This window comes from Anomaloglossus baeobatrachus, chromosome 6, assembly GCF_048569485.1.
Source record: "Anomaloglossus baeobatrachus isolate aAnoBae1 chromosome 6, aAnoBae1.hap1, whole genome shotgun sequence".
In the NCBI taxonomy this organism is placed as follows: domain Eukaryota; kingdom Metazoa; phylum Chordata; class Amphibia; order Anura; family Aromobatidae; genus Anomaloglossus; species Anomaloglossus baeobatrachus.
The window spans coordinates 433,573,695-433,589,763 of record NC_134358.1 but is presented as its reverse complement, the minus strand read 5'-3'; the positions used below and the strand labels follow the sequence as shown (position 1 = coordinate 433,589,763).

General features: G+C 41.0%; 1 protein-coding gene across 1 annotated transcript in view; it reads left to right on the top strand.

Moving 5' to 3' along the window:
- The window catches only part of NEK11 (NIMA related kinase 11), a 430,667-nt gene that overhangs the window by 275,961 nt on the left and 138,637 nt on the right, over window positions 1-16,069 (top strand). The window contains exons 11-12 of the mRNA XM_075315207.1: window positions 1,771-1,864; window positions 10,256-10,388. Coding sequence (XP_075171322.1) covers window positions 1,771-1,864; window positions 10,256-10,388 — 227 coding nt within the window. The remainder of the gene's footprint in view (window positions 1-1,770; window positions 1,865-10,255; window positions 10,389-16,069) is intronic.

Sequence of the window (16,069 nt, the reverse complement as noted above, 5' to 3'; positions counted from 1 at the left end):
CACGATAGGATTAGATACACGGCTCAGCAGACAGTATCACACAGAATAGGATTAGATACACAGCCTTGCAGACAGTATCACACAGGATAGGATTAGATACACAGCCGTGAAGACAGTATCACACGATAGAATTAGATACACAGCCGTGCCGACAGTATCACACATGAGAGGATTAGATACACAGCTGTGCAGACAGTATCCCACAGGATAGCATTAGATACACGGCTCAGCAGACAGTATCACACAGGAGAGGATTAGATACACATCCCTGCAGACAGTATTACACGATAGGATTAGATACATGGCTCAGCAGACAGTATCACACAGGATAGGATTAGATACACAGCCGTGCAGAAAGTATCACAGGATAGGATTAGATACACAGCCATGCAGACAGTATCACACGATAGAATTAGAAAAACAGCCGTGCAGACAGTATCACACAGGAGAGGATTAGATACACAGCCGTGCAGACAGTATCACACAGGATAGGATTAGATACACAGCCCTGCAGACAGTATCACACGATAGGATTAGATAAATGGCTCAGCAGACAGTATTACACAGGATAGGATTAGATACACAGCCGTGCAGACAGTATCACACAGGATAGGATTAGATACACAGCCATGCAGACAGTATCACAAGATAGGATTAGATACACAGCCGTGCAGACAGTATCACACAGGATAGGATTAGATACACAGCCGTGCAGACAGTATCACACAGGAGAGGATTAGATACACAGCCGTGCAGGCAGTATCACACGATAGGATTAGATACACAGCTCAGCAGACAGTATCACACAGGATAGGATTAGATACACAGCTCTACAGACAGTATCACGCGATAGGATTAGATACATGGCTCAGCAGACAGTATCACACAGGATAGGATTAGATACACGGCTCCACAGTTTCACACAGGAGGATTAGATACACAACCCTGCAGACAGTATTACCGGTACACACAGGCCGACAGGTGGCAGGCGGAAGGGGGGAGGGTTGAACGAGGGGTGTTTTTGGAGACAGTAGCAGCGGCGGTACTCACATGCAGTGGCACACAAACACACACGCACACACAGCAGCGGCTGCGGGCAGAGTGGGGGCTGGGTAGAGCGGAAGTAGGGGGTGTCATTAGAGACGGTAACTTTTGGTGGCAGTAGCAGGGACAAAGCGGGGGCTGCGGAGAGTGGAGGGAGGGAGGGGGTGTCATCGGATACAATAACGGAGGGAGGGGAGTGGAGGCGGCTCGTACTCACACATCCCGGCGGGTGACAGGTGTAAAGTGGAGCAAACAGCATGGCTGTGAGCTCCACAATGATGGCGCTGATCTCCTCCCTCTGCTGTGATCTGGACAGCCCAGGGGGTGCGTCCAGTTCACAGCAGACGCCCACTGTAACGTTACTGAAGGAGTCGGATCCCAACCACTGTTCTCTATACATAGGGGCTGCCATAAAGGAGTGAGTAACTGTCGTTATACACACAGCAAATCCATGGCAGCCCCCAGTGCCTCCAGTAAAATTAGAATTACATAAAAACAAAATAAGCTGCGATTTTCATTTTGTATTAAAAATACTTGACTTCATAATCACTATTTTTAATACAAAAATAATAAAATGCGACACATTACCTTTAATATTTAGATCACCTTTTCAGTTAAGTGGTGTAAGCGAGTTGCAATTTTCAGGCAGTACTGTAGCATCTTTATAATAAAAATCAATAATATATGTCTGAAATGGAATTTCGACAGTGTTATTATGCATTTCAGACGACTTGCAGAAGAAAAATATGAAGAAAATCAGAAACGAATGCAGGAACTCAGGTCTCGAAACTTTCAACGTCTTAACATCGATGTCCTTCATGTATGTATTATGTTCATCTTTACTCTCTTCAAATGCACTATAAATCTATACAGTCATGGCCGAAAGTGTTAGCACCCCTGAAATTGTTCCAGAAAATTAAGTATTTCTCCCAGAAAGTTATTGTAATTACATGTTTTGTTATATACATATTTATTTCCATTGTGTGTATTGGAATAATACAAAAAAGCAAAACTGAAAAAAAGGCAAATTGGACATAATTTCACATAAAAGCCCCAAAAATGGACCAGACAAAATTGTTGGCACCCTCAACAAAATATTTGGTTGCACAACCTTTGGAATAAATACCTGCAATCACTTCCTATAACCATCAACTAGCTTCTTAAGGCGCATTTACACACAACGATATCGCTAACGATATGTCATCAGGGTCACGGAATTCGTGATGCACATCCGGCGTCGTTGGCGACGTCGCTGCGTGTAACAGCTCCGAGCAAGTGTTAACGATCAAAAATACTCACCTAATCGTTGATCGTTGACACGTCGTTCATTTTCAAAATCTCGTTGGTCGTTGTGGACGTAGGTTGTTCGTCGTTCCTGAGGCAGCACACATCGCTACGTGTGACACAGGAACTAGGAACAACAGCTTACCTGCGTCCTCTGGCAAACAGGTGGGCGTGTCGTTAATGCGGCTGGTCTCCGCCCCTCCACTTCTATTGGTTGGCCGCTGTGTGACGTCGCTGTGATGGCGCACGAACCTCCCCCTTAACAAAGAGGTTGTTCGCCGCCCACAGCGACGTCGCTAGGAAGGTAAGTATGTGTGACGGGTGTTAGCGATATTGTGCGCCATGGGCAGCGATTTGCCCGTGACACACAAACGACGGGGGCGGGTACGCTCGCTAGCAATATCGCTAGCGATATCGTAGCGTGTAAATGGGCCTTTACACCTCTCAACTGCAATTTTGGATCACTGTTCTGTTGCAAACTGCTCCGGGTCTTTCATATTTGAAGGACGCCTTCTCCCAACAGCAATTTTAAGATCTCTCCACAGGTTTTCAATGAGCTTTAGATCCAGACTCATTTCTGCTACTTCAGAACTCTCCAGCTCTTTGTTTCTATCCATTTCTCATTGCTTCTTGAAGTATGTTTGGGATCATTGTCCTGCTGGAAGACCCATGACCAACTTTCTGACACTGGGCACTACCTTGCGAACCAAAATTGTTTGCTATGCTCAGCCAGGGAAGGGAAAAGGCAGATCAGCTCTTCCGGTCCAGCACTCCTTCAGTAATGAGTAGACTTGTGCTTGGCGCCACGCTAGTCAGAAGCTGCAGTAGCCAATGTAGCAAAATGAAAAAAATGTTGCTCCAGCAGTCATTAACATTTCACATTTAGTAGAAAAATTAAAAATAGAGGACATCCAAAACTGATATTTACAGAACCCAACCTATGCATCTCAGTTAAGTGCCTTTATGATTGTATTTACCATGATTAAGGCACCTCGCTCAAATGCATAGGTTTGGGTTCTGCAAATATCATGTGTAGATGTCCTCTATTTTCAAGTTTTCTAATAAATTTAAAGTTTTAATAACAGTGCTGGAACTATAGTTTCTTTGTGTCAATGTGTACAAAGGCTAGTAAGATGCAGTATAGCGTAATCCCCACTAGATGGCAGCAGGGTAGTGAATGAGAAACAAAGAAACACTGTAATGGAAAGGCAGCTGAAGTACAGCAGAGTAACTTCAGCAATGTTACCAGGCGAATCACCAGGGAGAAAAAGAGTAGTCAAACAGTCAGGGTCTATCCAGGAAAGTTGAGTCACTGCAAAGAGAGGATCAATATCAAAGTCAGAAAGCAGAACCGAGTCAGAAGCCGGGAAATCAGGTATGCAGAAACACAAACAACAGACAGGAGAGGGAAGTCAGTGGCTGGGACAGGCAGACAAACGGGGGAGGGTCAAAGTCAGGACACAGTAGCAGGGAGGCAGGACAGATCGGGACCACTCACCAGAGTCAGTATACATGCTGCAAGGCAGAAATATCACTGGCACTGAGCCCTAGGTAGAGAGGCAATATATAGCGTCCTGGGATCTAGAACGAGGCAAGGGAAGTTAACCCCTGACATGACCAGGCCAGAGCTGGGTGTAACCAGCAGCAGGAAAAAGCTGGCCTGGATCATGACAGTTTGTTTTGCTACAAAATCTTTAGATTTCATGATGCCTTGCACCCAGTGTCAGAAGCAGCAAACAACCCAAAATTATCTTTGAACCGCCATCACATTTTACTGTAGGTATTGTGTCCTTTTCTGTGTACGCCTCATTCCGTTTTCGGTAAATGGTAAAATGATGTGCTTTACCAAAAAGCTCTACCTTGGTCTCATCTGTCCACTAGATCCTTTCCCACAAGGATTTTGGCTTACTCACATACAAGTTGGCAAGCTACAGTCTAGCTTTTTTATTTCTCTATGTCAACAGTGGAGTCCTTCTGGGTTTCCTGCCATAGCATACCCAAGTGGGATTTTCATATTCATCAGGTGTGATTTTCATATTGCCCACACCTGTTATTTGCCACTGCTGATTTTGAACAAGAATCACATGGTTGAAACAAAGTTGTTTACCCACAATTTTGAAAACGGGACAACAATTTTGTCTGGCCTATTTTGGGAGTTTTGTGTGAAATTATGTCCAATTTACCTTTTCTCTGTTTGTTTTTTTTGTTGTTGTTTCAATACACACAAAGGAAATAAAAATGTATATAACAAAGCATGCATAATTGCAGAAATTGTCTGGAAGAAATACTTCATTTTCTGTAACAATTTCAAGGATGCCAAATTTCGGCCATGATTGTATATCTACAAATATATATATATATATATATATATATATATATATACAATACTGTTTTAGACGAGTATGGAAAAATTCCTGCAAAGTAAGAATGCAATTAAAAAATTGAAGTGTTAATAGTTTAATTTTATCAAACAACAAAATGCAAAGTGAATAAATAAAAGAGAAATCTAAATCAAATTAATATTTCATGTGACCCCCCTCCCTCTTGGTCTTCAAAATAGTAATACAGCATCAAATCTTCTAAGTACACTTGCAAATGGATTTTGAAGAAACTTGGCAGGGATGTTGTTCCAGATATCCTGGGGAACTAACCACAGATCTTCTGTGTATGAGGCTTGTGCAAATCTATCTGTCTCTTCATGTAATCCCAGACAGATTTGATGTTGGAAACAGTGGAGGTCATATTGTTACTTGCGAGTCTACTTGTTCTTGATGCTGAAGGTAGTCCTTAATAACCGAATGTTTGGGACTGTTCTGACAAAATACCAAACACCTCTCTGATGATATTGCATGATGGATAAGTATCTGCCTGTACCATGTTGAGAACCATAGACATAGTGGTTGACCAAGGCAACTTAGACTGGGAATGAAAGACACAATATGCTTACCCCCTTCAACCTTCAAAATCAGATGTCCAACAGTAACATTAGCTTAGAACTAGCAGCTTCCAGCTGCACTCTACGTTTTAGACTGGCCACAACTGATCTTCATTGAAGAATTGTGGACAACAAGGCATTTCTTTTTCATGGAAACAAAGCCAAGTGAATCAACTATGCACAAACACCTAGGAACTAGCTTGTAGAAAACAAAATGGCAGCAGGTTCTCTAGAGTGATGAGTTAAAATGTTAAATATTTGACTGTAACAGAAGACAGTTAATCCGCAAAAGTCTGGAGAATGGTACAAAAATGAGAGTCTGCAGGCAACAGTACAGCATGGTGCAAGTTCCTTGCAAGTTTGTGGCTGCATTTCAGAAATTGGAGTTGGGGATTTCGTCAGTATTAATGAAGTACTGAATGCTGGGAAATAGAGGCAGATATTTATCCGTCATGCAGTACCAACATGGACCTGCATTTCAGAAATTGGAGTTGGGGAGTTCGTCAGTATTAATGAAGTACTGAATGCTGGGAAATAGAGGCAGATATTTATCCGTCATGCAGTACCAACATGGACCTATCTGACTACCAATTATTCTGCAACAGGACGATCCCAAACAGATAGGCAATGTCATTAAGAACTATCTTCAGCATAACAATACAATACACGAGCAATACAATAACCAGCAGGACTGAGACACAACAGCACACAGAGCAACACAGCAGTAAACTATAGTCGGTGTGAGAGGACAGGTTCCACCATCTTAGAAAGGAAGGGAACCAATGTGATAGGCTTCCAATAACTTGTGATCCAAGAAGTAACAAGCAGGCTAGCAGAGGATAACTCTTGCCAGCCTGGTCGTGAATGAGTCCACAGCTGGTCAATGCTTGATCTTGCCTGTGTAGCTTAGAAGCAGCAGAGAATCCATAGGGTGAAGTTTCAGGGTCTGTAGAGTGAACAGCGCCTGATGGCACCATGACAATCGGTCATTTTTGTGCAAAACTCCTAGTGACGGTGTGACATTGTAGGCCGAGCAAAGATAAATCCTGCTGCTTTAACAAACATAGCAAATAAACCACAGAGTGGACCTTGACAACACAGGTATCCCTGAATTTTAACCCTTTCAGCATGCTGGCTTCAGATTACATAGCAAAAACCTGCTGACAGATTCCCTTTAAACTGTTTGCGATTGTACCTAGATGAATTGATGCTCTTTGGAAGGCACAGGGTTCTTACATCACATATTGATTTTAATTTTGCCCCTTTGGTTCATTTACTTTGCATTTTGTTATTGATAAACATGAGCTATTAACACTACCTTGCGCTGGCAATGGAACTGCCTGGCCCCGTTACTGACATCCAATACCTAATGCTAATGCTCTGATTGCCCCTTTTAGCTACACAACTGCATAGAGGGTCCGTGAGAACAGTGATATTGCTTGTTACCTATTCCCGTTCTCCTATATGAAGATGCAATAAATTATCAACTTAGAACAGGGGAGCAATAAGGGGATAGTGTTTTTTAACCATATTGCTATTTATTAAAATTTTCTATTAATCATGCTATTTCTTTTGTTGTTTTTCTTAACTTCCCAAATTGGATGTTAACATACCGTATTCAATTAGGGATGAAGAAACAGCGCTAAATTGCTCTATCACAGAACTGCAGATCTGTTCATTGATACAGATCAGTTGCTTATTGTACAATATATCTTCTCCAACATCAGCAACTATTGTATCTACATCCATCAGATGTTTAGATACATCCCGTCCCGGTCTCAAGGCAGCATGACACAAAGCCAACATGCAAATAGTTTTATAGATTATTTCGTTTTTGTGCCGTGCTAGGAATATTGCCTAACAAATCTTTCATTCTTTTAGCTTCAACCACTCAATAGATATATATACTGAATTGTGGTTTCCTAATGCTTTGTGTGAGCATTGGTGTTCCAGCTCCTATAAATAACTTTTATACTATACACTATACATTTTTCATTCGATTTAATATAATTTTATTTAGATTAGTGAAAATCTAAAGAAGATAAATACACCCACAACTTATTAGAAATATGAATTTTTGGTTTAGATTGTTAGTGTATTAATTTCTATGAAAATTAACAACAAAAAAAGCTATAGTATGTCTATATTTCTGTGCTTAAAATAGTAAATACTAGAGAGAAGAGAAGAGTAGTTGCCAGGCAGGGTCAAAACCAGGAGATACAAAAGGGACAAAATCGGCAGCCAAGAGAGTGGTCAGTTAAATAAGTTAAGGTCAAACCGGAGATGGCAGCGAAGTACAAGCAGGCGAGTGGTCAAAGAACAGGCAGAAGTGAAAACACAGGTATCAATAGTACAAAAGCAGGATGCGAACCAGGCAGCAGCAGTAAACTATAAGACTATCTGGCAGCTACTAGCAGACTGGAGGAGGAATAAGAAGGGTGTGGTGCCTTCCAATTGGCCATGGCTGAAAGGTGGTGACTTCAGCTGGAAGGCACACTCCACCACAGTCAGTTAGTGGTACTGCAGGTCCTAGTAAAGCCCAGCTTAATGGATGAGCAGAGCCTGTGCCAACCAGAGCCACTGACTCCTCCCCCATCACCAGCACTGCCCACGGTGGGAATACGTTGGCATCTGGTGATCAAAGCAAAAGTTGCAGGAGTGGACTCTGGTGGAGACGTGAAAACATGTCAATCAACTAGATCTTAAAAGTCCCTCTTCAGCGTTTTTTTTTATTTCACCACTGAAGTAGTGCTTTAAATCTAAGTCCCCTGCCCCTAGACTTATACTCAACCTCCAGCATCTTCATGTGTTACCACCACTGCTTCGATAGGTCTTCTGCAGTTTGTGACCTGCTTATTGCTCCAGTGGCTCATGGAGCGAGTCAAAGGTCACAACTTAATATGTCTATGATAGCATTGTTCTGTGGTTGTTTTGGCTCTTATAGACTTGCATTGAGAACTTGTAGTGTAACTTGTGACTTCCGTTCAGAACTAGTGGTTACAAAATGTCACTGCGGGACTGGAGTGGCATCGGTAAAAGGTGAAGACTCCAAAGCTCCAAGTTCTGCCAAGTTCTGATTTATGCTGCCAGTGGTTCAGTCAGCATTAATCAACTGATAGGTTCCCTTTAATTATTATAGAAAAATGTTACAAATTCAACATATGATCTAAAGTTTATTTTTCTACCAGATACATACAGTTAGGTCCAGAAATATTTGGACAGTGACACAAGTTTTGTTGTTTTAGCTGTTTACAAAAACATGTTCAGAAATACAATTATATATATAATATGGGCTGAAAGTGCACACTCCCAGCTGCAATATGAGAGTTTTCACATCCAAATCGGAGAAAGGGTTTAGGAATCATAGCTCTGTAATGCATAGCCTCCTCTTTTTAAAGGGACCAAAAGTAATTGGACAAGGGACTCTAAGGGCTGCAATTAACTCTGAAGGCGTCTCCCTCATTAACCTGTAATCAATGAAGTAGTTAAAAGGTCTGGGGTTGATTACAGGTGTGTGGTTTTGCATTTGGAAGCTGTTGCTGTGACCAGACAACATGCGGTCTAAGGAACTCTCAATTGAGTTGAAGCAGAACATCCTGAGGCTGAAAAAAAAGAAAAAATCCATCAGAGAGATAGCAGACATGCTTGGAGTAGCAAAATCAACAGTCGGGTACATTCTGAGAAAAAAGGAATTGACTGGTGAGCTTGGGAACTCAAAAAGGCCTGGGCGTCCACGGATGACAACAGTGGTGGATGATCGCCGCATACTTTCTTTGGTGAAGAAGAACCCGTTCACAACATCAACTGAAGTCCAGAACACTCTCAGTGAAGTAGGTGTATCTGTCTCTAAGTCAACAGTAAAGAGAAGACTCCATGAAAATAAATACAAAGGGTTCACATCTAGATGCAAACCATTCATCAATTCCAAAAATAAACAGGCCAGAGTTAAATTTGCTGAAAAACACCTCATGAAGCCAGCTCAGTTCTGGAAAAGTATTCTATGGACAGATGAGACAAAGATCAACCTGTACCAGAATGATGGGAAGAAAAAAGTTTGGAGAAGAAAGGGAACGGCACATGATCCAAGGCACACCACATCCTCTGTAAAACATGGGGGAGGCAACGTGATGGCATGGGCATGCATGGCTTTCAATGGCACTGGGTCACTTGTGTTTATTGATGACATAACAGCAGACAAGAGTAGCCGGATGAATTCTGAAGTGTACCGGGATATACTTTCAGCCCAGATTCAGCCAAATGCCGCAAAGTTGATCGGACGGCGCTTCATAGTACAGATGGACAATGACCCCAAGCATACAGCCAAAGCTACCCAGGAGTTCATGAGTGCAAAAAAGTGGAACATTCTGCAATGGCCAAGTCAATCACCAGATCTTAACCCAATTGAGCATGCATTTCACTTGCTCAAATCCAGACTTAAGACGGAAAGACCCACAAACAAGCAAGACCTGAAGGCTGCGGCTGTAAAGGCCTGGCAAAGCATTAAGAAGGAGGAAACCCAGCGTTTGGTGATGTCCATGGGTTCAAGACTTAAGGCTGTGATTGCCTCCAAAGGATTCGCAACAAAATATTGAAAATAAAAATATTTTGTTTGGGTTTGGTTTATTTGTCCAATTACTTTTGACCTCCTAAAATGTGGAGTGTTTGTAAACAAATGTGTACAATTCCTACAATTTCTATCAGATATTTTTGTTCAAACCTTCAAATTAAACGTTACAATCTGCACTTGAATTCTGTTGTAGAGGTTTCATTTCAAATCCAATGTGGTGGCATGCAGAGCCCAACTCACGAAAATTGTGTCACTGTCCAAATATTTCTGGACCTAACTGTATATGTCCCATCAATTAGATATGTTACAAGAGAAGTCTGACCTCAGAGCTCCACCGCTCACTAAGCTGGAATGGCAGTAGTAAATTTCTGATTATGTTTTTTATGTATATTATTCTTTTTTTTTTATTTTCTTTTGTAATACAGCAAGTTGATGCCACCCCAAAGCACCTTATACAGTCAGAGCCAATAAGTGCAAGAAAATACAACTCTCATGACCACAGTGAAGAAAGTAATGAAATACCAGATAGACTTTGTGAATCAGAACCTCCATGTCATGGTAAGTAGTCAAGGTCAATACTGGATACTCAACAGATTAACATGTATTCTGATAGGTCATCCTTAACCGTTACCATGGGTAGACTTAGGGGTACTTTGCACGCTGCGACATCGCAAGCCGATGCTGCGATGCCGAGCGCGATAGTCCCCGCCCCGTCGCAGCTGCGATATCATTGTGATAGCTGCCGTAGTGAACATTATTGCTACGGAAGCTTCACATGGACTCACCCGCCCTGCGACATCGCTCTGGCCGGCGACCCGCCTCCTTATTAAGGGGACGGGTCGTGCGGCGTCACTGCGACGTCACACGGCAGGCGGCCAATAGGAGCGGAGGGGCGGAGATGAGCGGGATGTAAACATCCTGCCCACCTCCTTCCTTCCACATATCCTACGGAAGCCGCGGTGACGCCGGTAGGAGATGTTCCTCGCTCCTGCGACTTCACACACAGCGATGTGTGCTGCCGCAGTAGCGAGGAACAACAGCAGACCGTCGCGTCAGCGTAAGTATGGATTACGCCGACGCTGCACCGATGATACGATTACGACGCTTTTGCGCTCGTTAATTGTATCATCGAACCTTTACACACTACGATGTCGCATGCGATGCCGGAAGTACATCATTTTCAATTTGACCCCATCGACATCACACCTGCGATGTCGTAGTGTGCAAAGCCCGCCTTAGAATCAATTAGTTGCATTATATAGAAAATGACTAACGTCTTAATGAAGGCAAAGTGTCTACCATCGCACATATACTTTTGTTCTTAACCTCAGCCTGCATGATGATTACAGCTTTTGTCATAGATTTTACCTCAACAGCACAAATGGGACCTACAAAACACCAGTGATGAAAGATCAGCTACATATTTTGATATGATGACCTATTGCACTACTATTACATGTCTTCAGCAGAATATTTAATCACTAATTGTCATTTAACCACCTTACCTTGCTCCTGTGTTGTCTCCTCTACTATCGGGCACCTCTGATTGATATTGATAATGTTGGGGTGGCATCCACATCAATACATGGGTGGAGTGTTCACCTCCCATATTGTCGTTAATTTAGAGTAATGATTGCTGCCTACCCTGTGTGCACAATTATTAGGCAGCCTAGTATTTTGACCTCATCATCTTTTTATGTAGCTTTTCCATGTCAAGGTGTATAAACTTCAATACTTGTTGGATGAAGCAGATCAGGTTATATATATTTGTGTAATAAGGGAGGCTGTAGCCTAAGGATATCAATAACCTTTATCAAGGTGTTCAGAATTATTAGACAGCTAGTTTTGCTCAGGCAGAATGTGCCAAAAAAAGAGATTTAACTGACCTTGAAATTCAAATATGTGATAAAAGTCTTACAGGGGTATGCAGCAGATTTGAAATCACTAAAATATTGGAGTGTGATCACAGAACTATAAAAAGTTTTGTTGCAAATACTTAGCCAACAGGGTACCAAAAAACTTGATGAGAAAAAAAGCCACACATTGCTGCCTAAGATTTGAGAAGAATCAAATGTGAAGCAACCTGGAACCCATTATCCTAGAGTGTCATGTTCCAGAACTGCAACCTCCCAGCAGTGCCCAGAAGTACAATGTGCTCACAAACATGGTCAGGGTAAGGTAAGCTGAAACCAATCAGTACTAAACAAGACACATAACTTGAAATGTCAAGAGTGGGCGAAAAAACGCATGAAGGCAGATTTTTCAAAGGTTTTACGCAATGATGAGAGTAGAGTGACTCTTGATGGACCAGATGACTGGATCAGTGACGAGCACACACCTCCACTTTGACTCAGACACTAAAAAGGTGGAGGAGGATACTGCTATTGGCTAGTATTATTAAAGATGAGCTAGTTAGTCGTTTTCAGGTTGAACATGATCTGAAAATTAACTCCGACACCTGCTGCCAGAAGACTCTTTCTTCAAGCAATGATACAGAAAAAAGTCTACATCTTCCAAGAAAACCATGATTTTTATGAAGAATAATGCTCCATCGCATCCACTTTTCCTGCCATTACAGGCTTTAAAGATGAAAGAATGTCCCCCCCCCCTTGCTTACATGAACTCAACTGACCTAAACTTTATTAAGAACTTGTGTGCCAGTCTTAAATTTTTCAGTGAAATAAAAAAAAAAACAGTACACCTTCCTGAGCAGTGTCTGGGAGGCTGTGGTTGTTGCTGCCCAAAAAGTTGCTTTTTAACAAATTAGGAACCTGACAGACTCCATGAATGGAAGACATTGTAGTTATTGAAAAGAAGGGGGAAGATATTGTATCAAATATATATATCCAATACAATATAGCCCCCCTTCTTTTTTTCTCTCTTTTTTACGTATATTTATATTACATGTCAGAAATGTATTTTTGTACATTTTAATTTGTTTGTTTTGCTATTCTCACTTTAACAAATGAAATTAAATAATTGAGATGGTAAAATGTGTTTTTCACTCAGTTGAATAATAACTATGCAGTATTAGTTGTCCAGTACATTCTGCATACATAAATATTCTCCAAAGAAAGACAAAACTTTTCTGTTTTTAAATCGTAATCGTGATTTTAATTTTTATTTCATAACCAATATTCATATGAAAATAAGCAACTTTGTAATATATCTTACCATTTAGCTTCTTTCTCCTCCTGGACTTAACTTTCATTTTCAAAATTCTCACTTCCCAAGTAAAATGGCAGGTGCTACTGACAAAATGTTATTGTAAAAGGGAGGGGCAGGGAGGACAGAGGAGCAAGAGGCAGAGTGAGGAGCAAGAGGCAGAGTGAGGAGCAAGAGGCAGAGTGAGGAGCAAGAGGCAGAGTGAGGAGCAAGAGGCCGAGTGAGGAGCAAGAGGCAGAGTGAGGCGCAAGAGGAAGAGTGAGGCGCAAGAGGCAGAGTGAGGCGCGAAAGGCAGAGCTCCTTCTTCCTCCTTCTCCCTTCCCATCTCCTATCTTGGTAATATAAAAATTTGAATTCACTAAAGACAGATTTTAGCTGGAAATTGAGAATTTTGAGACTGCAAGATGACCCCAGGACTAAAAAGGAGCAAATTTCTCTGATAAGATATATTACAAAGTTGCTTATTTTCATGCGTACCATTGATTCATTAAATAAAAGTTAAAATGACGATTATGCTTTAAATACTCTGGTTTCAAGTTTATTAACTTTTTGGATTGACCGGTAGCACTGTAGTTCTTTAATAATAAAAATATTAATCAAAAATACAAATTGCCATCAATGTCTCTACCCTTATCTCTATTTGGCTATATCTCAGCAATTAAAGGGGTTGTCTACTACTAGGACAAACCCTTCTGATGCCACTTTTTTTCCCCAAGTAAAATAGTATAGCTTATATTCACCTCCCGTACTTGCATCGTTCCAGCGGTGCCACAGCTCACTTTGGGTTGTGACATCATGTCAGCCCCGCGTCCAATTAGCCGGCTTCTGTCTCCCGTCCTTCGGACCAGGCGTACAATCAACAGGAAGTGAGCGCAGCCTCAGTGCTAAATTTCTGTTGATAAACTAGTTTGCTTTGAAGGCGTGGAGACAAAAGCCAGCATTGATTGGACGTGGGTTCGCATGATGTCACAACCCCTTGTGACCCCCGACACCACAAATTGGAATGGGACAGGTAGGGAGAGTGAGTTTAGGCTTTATTATTTTACTTGGGGGAAATGTGGAATTAGAAGGGGTTTTCCTGTCTAGTCTTCCTAAATTACTATATTTGTTTGAAACTCTACTCATAGACATATCACTTAGAGACTTGCGGTCACTCTAGGTGACTACCCTGAAAAATTCATATTGGCAGGTAAACATCACAAACTCACAAAGTTAATTTTGTTAAATAGTAAGAATATGGGAGGTCTTGGGATCTCTCATTTCAGCCATTATTATGGGCTACCCAACTACGCAGAATATCTGCCTGGACATCTAAACCTACCTATACAAAATGGATGAAAATTGAAAAACTTTGGCTTGCCCCGGCTCACCCTAACTCTCTGACTTGTTATGGTTCTTATAATCATCTGTCAAATGAACTTCTAGGCCCAATAAACCTTTCTAGAGACATATGGAGGACCTGCTGTAAAAAATGTAAGTTATTTAAAAACTCCCCCTTACCTCCTTCCTATTTCATCCAATTTTCCCTGAAATTCTGACTTCCTCAGTAATGCGAATATAGGCTCACACTGGTCTGATTAATTTTGCAGACATGACTGATTATAAAACAAGGACTGTATTCCTCTATGATGAGATAAAAAATATCTGTTCCTGTTATTCTACTACAATAAGATTAGGCATTTTGCCCCATCCTTATTTCACAGTTTACGGTTTTCTGTCCTAATGCCATTTGAAAGACTATATAGAAACAGTTCTTCAACGAAAGGATTAATCTCTGATGTCTATAATATCATGCAAAATCCCGACAGACTCTTTGACTAGGCAACCATACATGCTCAGGTGGAAAAAATGTTTGGGTGGAACCCTAAGTAACGCTCACTGGAGGTTCGTTTGGCCCAGAGTATCCATTTTGGCATCTTCTATACCCTATAAGGAAAATTAATAAAAGATCCTCCATTTTTTTATATCACACTTCTGAGTTCCTACATAAGTTAAATTCAGCAATATCTCCTTTGTGTTGGAGATGTGCTTCGTCGAGGGGATCTATCTTCCATCTTTTTTGGGAATGCTGTTTGATAAGACCATTTTGGACAAAAGTTCAAACTGTGGTTAGACAGGTCTTTGATTTGGACTTATACCTAGAACCTAAGTCTTTTTAACTTAATGTATTTCCAGAGAATTTATCTAAGAGGACTGTTAAACTTCTACAAATTTGTTATGGCTGCATGATATTTCATATCTTCTCATTGGAAGCAAACTTCTCCTCCGTCTATATATGACCTCTGGAACCTGCTAAGTGGAGTGGCTAGTGCAAAGACTATCTATGGAAGCCCTCTTTAGACTTGCCAGATTCCTCATAAAGTCCAAGAAGAAGAATAAAATTAATAAAATATAGTAACTATAAATGAACAATTTGATTCTCCTTGCACCAGTCTGGTGTTTAGTCTGCTCCCCCTTGGCTGTCGGTCTTCATCTGGCATCTTTGGCCTAGCATACTTTGAAGTTGCTGTCGTGATGTCCCGTGAGGACTAGGAATCAACACAATCCGCAAAAGAAATTTTTCACTCTTTGACAATATTAACATCAGTCAGTAAGCTCAGTATAACACTTACTATGCGCCTTATTTGTTAAAAAGTAGAAACTTTTCTGAAATACAAAAAAATAGCTATTTAAGAAACACATCATTTCTGATTTAGAATGAATTGATTCCAGTTTTTTTAAGAGCTGCTACTTCCAAAAGTTCTGAATATAATGTTATGAAGCTTTCTGATCTGAAGCTTACAAAATATGTCATTTATTGCCTCTAGAGATTCAGTTGCCGAAAAGATTCTCATGAAAAGACCTTGAATATTATAAAATTAAATTTTATAACTGCAATATTGTAATGTGCAAAGTCACAAAAAGAAATGAAAAAATGACATTATATCTTTATTGGCTAATAATGCTTCTTATTAAAAAGTTAAGAAGGAAAAACTAAGTTTATGAAGTAACAACAAGTTATTCTTTTTATAAAGCCTAATTGGCATATCCCCGGAAGGGAGAAGCCATTTAAGACCCGGTTTTCACATACTTTA